This window comes from Prionailurus viverrinus, chromosome C1 (assembly GCF_022837055.1).
Source record: "Prionailurus viverrinus isolate Anna chromosome C1, UM_Priviv_1.0, whole genome shotgun sequence".
In the NCBI taxonomy this organism is placed as follows: Eukaryota; Metazoa; Chordata; class Mammalia; order Carnivora; family Felidae; genus Prionailurus; species Prionailurus viverrinus.
In genome coordinates this window covers 173,280,063-173,293,226 of record NC_062568.1, presented here as the reverse complement: position 1 = coordinate 173,293,226, position 13,164 = coordinate 173,280,063, and the positions used below count along the sequence as shown (strand labels likewise).

Below are 13,164 nucleotides of genomic sequence, written 5' to 3'. Positions count from 1 at the left end.
AGTCTAAAAAATGCACATGTATTTTTAAAAGATATTAATTTAACCACTGTTACTTCAATAAGCCTTTTAGAAATCTTATTTGCTGCTATTCTAAGCTTTGGCTTAAATCAATACCCAGCACTACATTAAATCTTGTTTTCTACATATCTGCCTATTATATTCCTTTTTGTTACTTGTGTTGGAAGTTAATTTCCAACCTGAAAACAACACACACTGCTAAATTTCATATTGTTATAATTTGTACAAGAAATCCAAATTGTGAAGGCATTTCTACTAATTTTTCTCTATGCTCATAATCCTCAACTTGTCACATCAGCAAATTTTTGTACTGAGTAACGCACCCTATATTCATCTGGAAAAATAAGGAAATCTATTTTAGCATGGTAACTTGAGGAATTTACATGTTTGCGTCCACTTCCCTCTAATTTCCTGCTCTCCTACACAATAGATGGTCTGTTTTATTTTTTAATGAATAGTGAGAAAGAAGCAGTGTTACTTAGTTGCAGAAGCTTTTAGACAAACCGGACTTTGGTTTGAATCTTGGCTTCACCTGGTTCAAATCTAGTAAACTATACAATTTTGATCAAGTTACTTAAAGTTCTGGTCCTCAGTTTCCTGGTCTTCAAAATGGAAATATTACTTAAAAGGATAAATTGAAAATTAGATACCATAAATAAAGCATAAAGACTGGATGCTAGAATAACATTTAGCTTTTCTCTGTATTATTAAAATAATCTATCCATTATTTGTAAAGCTATTACCATTACCTACTGGAAGCAACTAGTTTTTAAATTTAGGCCAAGATCCATTAGAGTCGTTACTGACTTAGAAAATGTCAAACAACACTGCCTTTTATAAAGCAAAAAAAATTTTTATTGGTTTTACTGGATAGAGTACATTTTCTAGCAAGATTTTTTTTTTCAATAAAGTATAGCTGACATACAATGTTACATTAGTTTCAGGTGTACCACAAACCACACAGTGATTTGACAAATTTATACGTCATGCTATGCTCACCATGAGTGTAGTTACCATCTGTCACTGCACAACACTATTATAATAGCATTGACTATATTCCCCATGCTGTACCTTTTATTCCTATGACTTATTCATTCCATAACTGGAAGCCTGTATCTCCCAATCCCTTCCAGTAAGATCTTTAACATGAATAATAAATGAGATAAATGAATAAGAAAAGTAGAAAGTGATATGCCAACATTTGCCATTATTATTAGTAGATTACAATTGGCTCTATGCAGTAATTAAAAAAAAATTTTTTTTTAATGTTTATTCAGTTTTGAGAGACAGAGAGCAAGCAGGGGTGGAGCAGAGAGAGAGAGGGAGACACAGAATCCGAAGCAGGCTCCAGGCTCTGAGCTGTCAGCAGAGAGCCCGACGTGGGGCTTGAACTCACGAACTGTGAGATCATGACCCAAGCCGAAGTTGGACACCCAACTGACTGAGCCACCCAGGCGCCCCAACTATGCAGTAATTTTAAAGCCTTAAGTAAGTAAATAGGACAAATATATTTGGAAACAAATAAAAAAGAAGCTTAAAGAAAAGGTAAATATTTTTACTGTTCAAAGAAACTGATCAATTATTTCCTTACCTGAATCACTTGCTGCAACAACAACTGTTCCACCAGGAGCAAAAGGATCATTGTGCTTCAATGTTTCTACCTAAAAAAATTACACAAAATCATGACTATGAGAAGCAATGTTTCACAGCTGAAACCTCATTGCCATACCAAGGAAAATATTCTTCACAAACTCTAAATTAGTTAAGAAATACAAGGCATTAGGAATAAATGTTTCCCCTTATTGATTTGCAATCTAATTAAATTGGAATGATAAACATCATTTTCTAATCTTCTTTTATTGTATAATATAATATCCATTCAAAATGGTACATGAAACATGCATGTCTTGACAAACAAGTATCAAATGAACACTTATGTAATCACCTTCTAAGAAACTGCCAACACCTCAGAAGTCTTATGTGCCCCTCTCCAATCACAATACCATCCTTCCTCGGTAGAGGTTATTATCATCCTGACTGGCGGCATTCATCTCTTTTCTTCATAGTTTTGCTACTGGTACAAATACACACTATTACAACTTTTCATTTTGAGGTAATTTTAGATTTCTAGAACAAGTGTAAAGATAATACAGAGAGTTCCCATATATCCTTCACTCAGCTTCCTCTAATATTAATATCACATGTAATCATAGTACATTATTAAAACTAAGGAATTAACACTGATACAAAACTATAAGCTATAGATTTTATTTAGATTTTTCCAGTTTTTCCACTAACGTCCTTCTATTCCAGGATGACATGTTGCATTTAGGGTGCATACTATTCTAACTCTTAAATATCCTAGTAGTTAATATCAGTAAATACTAGATTTCTACTTTCTAATTGTTATCTAAAAATAATTCTAGCATTTGTCCCATCAGAGGAACGTACACACGTGCTCCAGAGGAAGGGGGAGAAGAAAGGAGGGAGAAACAGAGGAAGCGAAGGAAGGAGCACTCCTAAAAAGACCTTCTACTTTCAATAGCCAGGTAAGAATCTGGACCAAGTGACAAGGGTGAGTGGCTACATAGTGAGGACTTTACCAGAAGCGAGAGATTTCTGCTATAGAACTGTTTTCCTAACAGTTCTATATTTTAGTTTTTAGTTTTTAATCATAATCAAACAAAGTATGTACTTAGGAAGAATTAACTGAACTTTCTCTTTCTGGCATCAGGCTCTTGTTAAGAAGCCAACAAAAGCCTTAGCAGACAGTTAGATGAAAGGGGCATGAAAAGGGTTTGGGAAAATTTATCTCCTCTGACTCATGGCTATCCATGTCATCCGTATTACAGGCTCTATTTCTGATCATCAAGAAATTGGTTATTACAATTGAATGTCAAGGAATATTGCAGAGCTCAATTGATACATTTCCAAATAAAACAAATGTATTTGAAAAGAGAAAAGTATTGCTAACCAGGACTTGTAGTACAGTCTCTCTTTATAAAAGAGAACCCATTTAAACTACTATTAGAAAGTGGTAGAGGTTTTTGCAAGATGGCGGCTTAGGAGGACGCTGGGCTCACTGCGCGTCCTGCTGATCACTTAGATTCCACCTACACCTGCCTAAATAACCCAGAAAACCGCCAGAGGATTAGCAGAACGGAGTCGCCGGAGCCAAACACAGACGAGAGGCCCACGGAAGAGGGTAGGAAGGGCGGCGAGGCGGTGCGCGTTCCACGGACTGGCGGGAGGGAGCCGGGGCGGAGGGGCGGCTCGCCGGCCAAGCAGAGCCCCCGAGTCTGGCTGGCAAAAGCGGAGGGGCCTGACGGACTGTGTTCCCACAACAAGCACGACTTAGCGTCTGGGAGGTCATAAGTTAACAGCTCTGCTCGGAAAGCGGGAAGGCTGCAGGACAAAGGGAGGGAGAGCTGCTGAGCCCCCTGACAACAGAGCTCAGTTTGGTGGGGAACAAAGGCACTAGCCAGCGCCATCTCCCCCGCCCATCCCCCAGCCAAAATCCCAAAGAGAACCGGTTCCTGCCAGGGAACTTGCTCGCTCCGCGCAAACACCCAACTCTACGCTTCTGCGGAGCCAAACCTCTGGCAGCGGATCTGACTCCCTCCCGCTGCCACAGGGCCCCTCCTGAAGTGGATCACCTAAGGAGAAGCGAGCTAAGCCTGCCCCTCCTGCCCCCGTGCACCTTGCCTACCCACCCCAGCTAATAGGCCAGATCCCCAGCATCACAAGCCTGGCAGGGTGCAAGTAGCCCAGACGTGCCACACCACCCCACAGTGAATCCCGCCCCTAGGAGAGGGGAAGAGAAGGCACACACCAGTCTGACTGTGGCCCCAGCGGTGGGCTGGGGGCAGACATCAGGTCTGACTGCGGCCCCGCCCACCAACTCCAGTTATACACCACAGCACAGGGGAAGTGCCCTAAAGGTCCTCACCACTCCAGGGACTATCCAAAATGACCAAGCGGAAGAATTCCCCTCAGAAGAATCTCCAGGAAATAACAACAGCTAATGAGCTGATCAAAAAGGATTTAAATAATATAACAGAAAGTGAATTTAGAATAATAGTCATAAAATTAATCGCTGGGCTTGAAAACAGTATACAGGACAGCAGAGAATCTCTTGCTACAGAGATCAAGGGATTAAGGAACAGTCACGAGGAGCTGAAAAATGCTTTAAACGAAATGCATAACAAAATGGAAACCACTACAGCTCGGCTTGAAGAGGAAGAGGAGAGAATAGGTGAACTAGAAGATAAAGTTATGGAAAAAGAGGAAGCTGAGAAAAAGAGAGATAAAAAAATCCAGGAGTATGAGGGGAAAATTAGAGAACTAAGTGATACACTAAAAAGAAATAATATACGCATAATTGGTATCCCAGAGGAGGAAGAGAGAGGGAAAGGTGCTGAAGGGGTACTGGAAGAAATAATAGCTGAGAACTTCCCTGAACTGGGGAAGGAAAAAGGCATTGAAATCCAAGAGGCACAGAGAACTCCCTTCAGACGTAACTTGAATCGATCTTCTGCACGACATATCATAGTGAAACTGGCAAAATACAAGGATAAAGAGAAAATTCTGAAAGCAGCAAGGGGTAAACGTGCCCTCACATATAAAGGGACACCTATAAGACTCGTGACTGATCTCTCTTTTGAAACTTGGCAGGCCAGAAATAATTGGCACGAGATTTTCAGGGTGCAAGACAGAAAAAATATGCAGCCAAGATTCCTTTACCCAGCAAGTCTGTCATTTAGAATAGAAGGAGAGAAAAGGTCTTCCCAAACAAACAAAAACTGAAGGAATTTGTCACCACTAAACCAGCCCTACAAGAGATCCTAAGGGGGACCCTGTGAGACAAAGTCCCAGAGACATCATACAAGCATAAAACATACAGACATCACAATGACTCTAAACCCGTATCTTTCTATAATAACACTGAATGTAAATGGATTAAATGCGCCAACCAAAAGACATAGGGTATCAGAATGGATAAAAAAACAAGACCCATCTATTTGCTGTCTACAAGAGACTCATTTTAGACCTGAGGACACCTTTAGATTGAGAGTGAGGGGATGGAGAACTATTTATCATGCGACTGGAAGCCAAAAGAAAGCTGGAGTAGCCATACTTATATTAGACAAACTAGACTTTAAATTAAAGGCTGTAACAAGAGATGAAGAAGGACATTATATAATAGTTACAGGGTCTATCCATCAGGAAGAGCTAACAATTATAAATGTCTATGCGCCGAATACCGGAGCCCCCAAATATATAAAACAATTACTCATAAACATAAGCAACCTTATTGATAAGAATGTGGTAATTGCAGGAGACTTTAACACCCCACTTACAGAAATGGATAGATCATCTAGACACATGGTCAATAAAGAAACAAGGGCCCTGAATGAGACATTGGATCAGATGGACTTGACAGATATATTTAGAACTCTGCATCCCAAAGCAACAGAATATACTTTCTTCTCGAGTGCACATGGAACATTCTCCAAGATAGATCACATACTGGGTCACAAAACAGCCCTTCATAAGTTTACAAGAATTGAAATTATACCATGCTTACTTTCAGACCACAATGCTATGAAGCTTGAAATCAACCACAGAAAAAAGTCTGGAAAACCTCCAAAAGCATGGAGGTTAAAGAACACCCTACTAACGAATGAGTGGGTCAACCAGGCAATTAGAGAAGAAATTAAAAAATATATGGAAACAAACGAAAATGAAAATACAACAATCCAAACGCTTTGGGACGCAGCAAAGGCAGTCCTGAGAGGAAAATACATTGCAATCCAGGCCTATCTCAAGAAACAAGAAAAATCCCAAATACAAAATCTAACAGCACACCTAAAGGAACTAGAAGCGGAACAGCAAAGGCAGCCTAAGCCCAGCAGAAGAAGAGAAATAATAAAGATCAGAGCAGAAATAAACAATATAGAAACTAAAAAAACTGTAGAGCAGATCAACGAAACCAAGAGTTGGTTTTTTGAAAAAATAAACAAAATTGACAAACCTCTAGCCAGGCTTCTCAAAAAGAAAAGGGAGATGACCCAAATAGATAAAATCATGAATGAAAATGGAATTATTACAACCAATCCCTCAGAGATACAAACAATTATCAGGGAATACTATGAAAACTTATATGCCAACAAATTGGACAACCTGGAAGAAATGGACAAATTCCTGAACACCCACACTCTTCCAAAACTCAATCAGGAGGAAATAGAAAGCTTGAACAGACCCATAACCAGCGAAGAAATTGAATCGGTTATCAAAAATCTCCCAACAAATAAGAGTCCAGGACCAGATGGCTTCCCAGGGGAGTTCTACCAGACGTTTAAAGCAGAGATAATACCTATCCTTCTCAAGCTATTCCAAGAAATAGAAAGGGAAGGAAAACTTCCAGACTCATTCTATGAAGCCAGTATTACTTTGATTCCTAAACCAGACAGAGACCCAGTAAAAAAAGAGAACTACAGGCCAATATCCCTGATGAATACGGATGCAAAAATTCTCAATAAGATACTAGCAAATCGAATTCAATGGCATATAAAAAGAATTATTCACCATGATCAAGTGGGATTCATTCCTGGGATGCAGGGCTGGTTCAACATCCGCAAATCAATCAACGTGATACATCACATTAACAAAAAAAAAGAGAAGAACCATATGATCCTGTCAATCGATGCAGAAAAGGCCTTCGACAAAATCCAGCACCCTTTCTTAATAAAAACCCTTGAGAAAGTCGGGATAGAAGGAACATACTTAAAGATCATAAAAGCCATTTATGAAAAGCCCACAGCTAACATCATCCTCAACGGGGAAAAACTGAGAGCTTTTTCCCTGAGATCAGGAACACGACAAGGATGCCCACTCTCACCGCTGCTGTTTAACATAGTGCTGGAAGTTCTAGCATCAGCAATCAGACAACAAAAGGAAATCAAAGGCATCAAAATTGGCAAAGATGAAGTCAAGCTTTCGCTTTTTGCAGATGACATGATATTATACATGGAAAATCCGATAGACTCCACCAAAAGTCTGCTAGAACTGATACATGAATTCAGCAAAGTTGCAGGATACAAAATCAATGTACAGAAATCAGTTGCATTCTTATACACTAATAATGAAGCAACAGAAAGACAAATAAAGAAACTGATCCCATTCACAATTGCACCAAGAAGCATAAAATACCTAGGAATAAATCTAACCAAAGATGTAAAGGATCTGTATGCTGAAAACTATAGAAAGCTTATGAAGGAAATTGAAGAAGATTTAAAGAAATGGAAAGACATTCCCTGCTCATGGATTGGAAAAATAAATATTGTCAAAATGTCAATACTACCCAAAGCTATCTACACATTCAATGCAATCCCAATCAAAATTGCACCAGCATTCTTCTCGAAACTAGAACAAGCAATCCTAAAATTCATATGGAACCACAAAAGGCCCCGAATAGCCAAAGGAATTTTGAAGAAGAAGACCAAAGCGGGAGGCATCACAATCCCAGACTTTAGCCTCTACTACAAAGCTGTCATCATCAAGACAGCATGGTATTGGCACAAAAACAGACACATAGACCAATGGAAGAGAATAGAAACCCCAGAACTAGACCCACAAACGTATGGCCAACTCATCTTTGACAAAGCAGGAAAGAACATCCAATGGAAAAAAGACAGCCTCTTTAACAAATGGTGCTGGGAGAACTGGACAGCAACATGCAGAAGGTTGAAACTAGACCACTTTCTCACACCATTCACAAAAGTAAACTCAAAATGGATAAAGGACCTAAATGTGAGACAGGAAACCATCAAAACCTTAGAGGAGAAAGCAGGAAAAGACCTCTCTGACCTCAGCCGTAGCAATCTCTTACTCGACACATCCCCAAAGGCAAGGGAATTAAAAGCAAAAGTGAATTACTGGGACCTTATGAAGATAAAAAGCTTCTGCACAGCAAAGGAAACAACCAACAAAACTAAAAGGAAACCAACGGAATGGGAAAAGATATTCGCAAATGACATATCGGACAAAGAGCTAGTATCCAAGATCTATAAAGAGCTCACCAAACTCCACACCCGAAAAACAAATAACCCAGTGAAGAAATGGGCAGAAAACATGAATAGACACTTCTCTAAAGAAGACATCCGGATGGCCAACAGGCACATGAAAAGATGTTCAGCGTCGCTCCTTATCAGGGAAATACAAATCAAAACCACACTCAGGTATCACCTCACGCCAGTCAGAGTGGCCAAAATGAACAAATCAGGAGACTATAGATGCTGGAGAGGATGTGGAGAAACGGGAACCCTCTTGCACTGTTGGTGGGAATGCAAATTGGTATAGCCGCTCTGGAAAGCAGTGTGGAGGTTCCTCAGAAAATTAAAAATAGACCTACCCTATGACCCAGCAATAGCACTGCTAGGAATTTATCCAAGGGATACAGGAGTACTGATACATAGGGCCACTTGTACCCCAATGTTCATAGCAGCACTCTCAACAATAGCCAAATTATGGAAAGAGCCTAAATGTCCATCAACTGATGAATGGATAAAGAAATTGTGGTTTATATACACAATGGAATATTACGTGGCAATGAGAAAAAATGAAATATGGCCTTTTGTAGCAACGTGGATGGAACTGGAGAGTGTGATGCTAAGTGAAATAAGCCATACAGAGAAAGACAGATACCATATGGTTTCACTCTTATGTGGATCCTGAGAAACTTAACAGGAACCAATGGGGGAGGGGAAGGAAAAAAAAAAAAAGAGTTTAGAATGGGAGAGAGCCAAAGCATAAGAGACTGTTAAAAACTGAGAACAAACTGAGGGTTGATGGGGGGTGGGAGGGAGGAGAGGGTGGGTGATGGGTATTGAGGAGGGCACCTTTTGGGATGAGCACTGGGTGTTGTTGGAAACCAATTTGTCAATAAATTTCATAAAAAAAAAAAAAGAAAGTGGTATATATATATATACACAATGGAGTATTACTCGGCAATCAAAAAGAATGAGATCTTGCCATTTGCAACTACATGGATGGAACTGGAGGGTATTATGCTAAGTGAAATAGTCAGAGAAAGACAAAAATAATATGACTTCACTCATATGAGGACTTTAAGAGACAAAACAGATCAACATAAGGGAATAATATAAAAAATATAATATAAAATAATATAAAAACAGGGAGGGGGACAAAACAGAAGAGACTCATAAATATGGAGAACAAACCAAGGGTTACGGGAGGGGTTTTGGGAGGGGGGATGGGCTAAGTGGGTAAGGGGCACTAAGGAATCTACTCCTGAAACCATTGTTGCACTATATGCTAACTAATTTGGATGTAAATTTTAAAAAATAAAAAATAAAAAAAGAAAGAAGTAGTTAATATTAATGAAGCTTTTAGAACTAAAGATGACAGTACTTATTTTAACTGATGCCAATAATATTATTATAAAACTATCACACTAGCTTATATTCTGATTATATTTGCTGAATGAATAAAGAGCATTCAAAGGGGAGCCTAGGTTACTCAGTCGGTTCAAGTGTCCAACTCTTGATTTCAGCTCAGGTCATGATCTCACGGTGCATAGATCGAGCTCTGCATCGGGCTCTGTGCTGACCACACAAAACGGGCTTGGGATTCTCTCTCTCTCTCTCAAAATAAATAAATATTAAAAAAAAGAGCAATCAAAGAAAAATACTAAGCTGGTCTATATAGCCAGATAACTTTGCATGGTTCCTAATTTAATAGTCAAAATACCAGTGTGAGAAATAGTCACTGACGTAACCTAAGTCACCAACTATTATTGCTTCTTCTCTTTACTTCCAGGGAAGGAAATGCTAACAGGCCTGATTTTTAACAAAAGCTTACAGATTTATTTGCCATCACAGAGAGAATTAGAAAAAGCAGGGCTACATGAGTGTTGGGTTTAATTTCTATTACTTCATCACACTGTGCCCCACATAAAAGACCATTAAGACACAAAGAGGAACAGGAGGGACTGTGCAGCCCATGAAGGAATAAGAGGCCACTAAATGTTAGGTTCAGTGTGATAATTAGGCAATTTAGTACACAAAAGTAATTTCATAACTAAAATTCAGATGGCATGATTTTATAGAATGTTCCAAAATTATCATTGAAATTCTCTCTCTTAAGCATCACTCATCTACCCCTCCACTCTGACTATATCATTTAGTACCTACACAATGCTACCATACGCTAGCTAGGACAGTAAGGAATGGCAACTGTTTGGTTTGTGTTGGTTTTTTAAATTCCGTCCCTCTGTGGGGCGCCTGGGTGGCTCAGTCAGTTAAGCGTCTGACTTCAGCTCAGGTCATGATCTCGTGGTCCGTGAGTTCGAGCCCCGCGTCGGGCTCTGTGCTGACAGCTCGGAGCCTGGAGCCTGTTTCAGATTCTGTGTCTCCCTCTCTCTCTGCCCCTCCCCTGTTCACGCTCTGTCTCTCTCTGTTTCAAAAATAAATAAACGTTAAAAAAAATAAAAAAATAAATAAAAAAAAATAAATTCCGTCCCTCTGAGAACGGAGACTAGCCTTGAGGGAATAGAAAAGACTTTTGGGGACAGACTCAGACCTGGAAACATAATAGAGGCCTATTTGAAAAAGAAGGAAGATCACAAAACACAAGGGCACTGTAGCTGGGAAGAATAAAGTTTAAATCTTAGACTACAGTGGTGAAGACCTTAGATTTTGGTCAGATAGACCAAGGTCTGAATTCAGTCCTATCACTTACTAACTTACTATCACTTAACCTCTTTAAGCCTCACTTACTTTATCTAGAAATGAGTCTGCCGGTGCCTGGGTGGCTCAGTTGGTTGCACCCGACTTCACCTCAGGTCATGATCTCACAGTTCATGAGTGTAAGCCCCTCATCGGGCTCTGTGCTGACAGCTCAGAGCTTGGAGCCTGCTTCAGATTCTGTGTTTCCCTCTCTCTCTGCCCCTCCCCTGCTCGTGCTCTGTCTCTCTCTCTCCCTCTCAAAAATAAACATTAAAAAAAATTTTTTTTAGTTAAAAAAAAAAATGAGTCTGGTAACCTGAGCTTCATGTGATTATTGTGAAGCTGAAATGAAATAACACAGGAAAAGAGCTTAGCACCACACCTGGCACAGAGAAGAGATGAGACAAACAGAGCTATTAGTATATTGCCAGTTTGGTTTTTTGTTTTGTTTTTAATGGAGAAATCAAGAGCAGCCAGCAAGGGCAATGTCAGTTTCAAAAACTGGGGAGGAAGGAGAACAAGTAAATAGAACAAATAGTGGAAAAATTTTACCAGGCAGGAGGAACAGGAGAAACTTGTTTTATTTTTAAGTTAGGAAGAGCTGCTTTGGCTTTCTTGTTCTTTAATGATAAGAGTGGAGAATAAGAGGGGCACCTGGGTGGCCCAGTTGGTTAAGCATCTGACTCTTGATCTTGGCTCAGGTCATGATCTCACAGTTCATGAGTTCAAGCCCCACATCGGGCTCTGTACTGATTGATGGTGCAGAGCCTACTTGGGATTCTGTCTCTTCCTCTCTCTGCCCCTCCCCTGCTTGTGCTCTGTCTCTCAAAATAAAATAAACTTAAAAAAATAAAAAAAGAGTGAATAAGAGACTAGAATAAGGTAAGAGGAAAAAAATTCAGGTTGCAGCCAATTTTAGAAGAATTTGGCAAATGGGTCCACATTGCAAACTAAGTGTTATAGGAAAACACAGTATCCAGTAGCCTGTGGAAACCACAAATATTCAGTTACAGAGGCACTTGCTCAGTTTTACATCAATGGAAAATACCAGTTATTGGCCAAATAGCTCTTTACTCAGTACAGAAAGAAAACAATTAAAGAATATCAAAATCTATTACTTTAAAAGAATCAATTACTCTTTTAAGGGAGTATTCTTAATCTAAGAGAATTAAAGAGACACAATTTTTTTTTTCAAATGCCTGTCAATCAACTGTTCCTTTTTGGGTCTGTTTTACTTTTGGATAAGAAATATCATCCTTAAAAAAAAAATAAGCCTCCAAATAAAAACTAAAAATAAAAATTAAAAAAAATCCAAAACCATTCATAATTACTGAATCTGGGTGATGGATACATGGAGGCTTATTAAAATATTTCATTATATTACTCTATCTTGGGTATGTTTAAATAACCATAATATAAAGATTTTGTTTTTAAAGGCTCCAGATGATAAAGCACTTAGCTGTATGACCTTGGTTACTTCTGAGTTCCAGTGTCCTTATTGTTAAAATAGGGCTACCAACACCTACTTTGCAAGGCTGATGATTAGAAAAAATGAATGTATAGCACACAGAAGAACTGGGATCACAGTATGTGGTTATTAAATAGTGACTGTTACTTGTATATATGTTCTCAAGAGAGTCTGACATTTAGTGGGAATTTGTATTTCTTTACAAGATTAATGTGTTATAAAACATATATAAAATATGTCTATAAAGTAATATAAATAATTTTAGTTTTCTAAAAGATCAGTGCTGTTGTTTTGGGGTTGATTTTCATTATTTCAATAATGCATACCACACATTTCTGAAAAGCTTTATTGAAGACTAGTTTATGGCTTTCCAATCATTTATTTTAAATATCCCTAATGGGATATTTAAATGGGGATATTTGAGCCTTATGAAGGATGGACTTGATTTTTCAATGAAATAAGTTACTCCAGACAATTCCACTGTGTGATAAAACTGTGAAATGCCAGTCTGAACCCAAAACTAGATGGATTGGATGAGACTGATTTTTTACATAGCCCATCAGAAGTAATCTAAAAGAGGATCCTTTCATCACTCTGTATTTCAAAAACTCACTTAGGGCACTTGTTTTCCATTTAACAATTTTTAACCCACCCACTTACCGAAGTATTACTGCCATTGTTGGCTGCACTGAAAGGGTCGGTACTTGAAGTGGCAAAAGGATCAGTAGAGGACTGCTTGAAGAAACAGTCAGATGCAAATGGATCTGAACCTTTGAAAGGATCACCTCCAAATGGATCTAAGAAAACACAGCACATACATGAAAGACTAAAACCTACTACACTAAATTTCCTGTCACTTGAAGGTATGATAATTGACTTAATAAAAAGATATTTTTAACTTCTGCAGAATCTAAAATAGGTACTTTGGAT

At 38.8% G+C, this 13,164-nt stretch overlaps 1 protein-coding gene across 3 annotated transcripts in view; it reads right to left on the bottom strand.

Moving 5' to 3' along the window:
• Positions 1 to 13,164, bottom strand: part of EPS15 (epidermal growth factor receptor pathway substrate 15) — a 152,582-nt gene that overhangs the window by 25,256 nt on the left and 114,162 nt on the right. For all 3 annotated transcript variants that reach the window (XM_047872025.1, XM_047872027.1, XM_047872026.1), the window contains exons 20-21: positions 12,895 to 13,031; positions 1,610 to 1,679 (exon numbers count right to left, since the gene is read on the bottom strand). In XM_047872025.1, the coding sequence (XP_047727981.1) occupies positions 1,610 to 1,679; positions 12,895 to 13,031 (207 nt within the window). The remainder of the gene's footprint in view (positions 1 to 1,609; positions 1,680 to 12,894; positions 13,032 to 13,164) is intronic.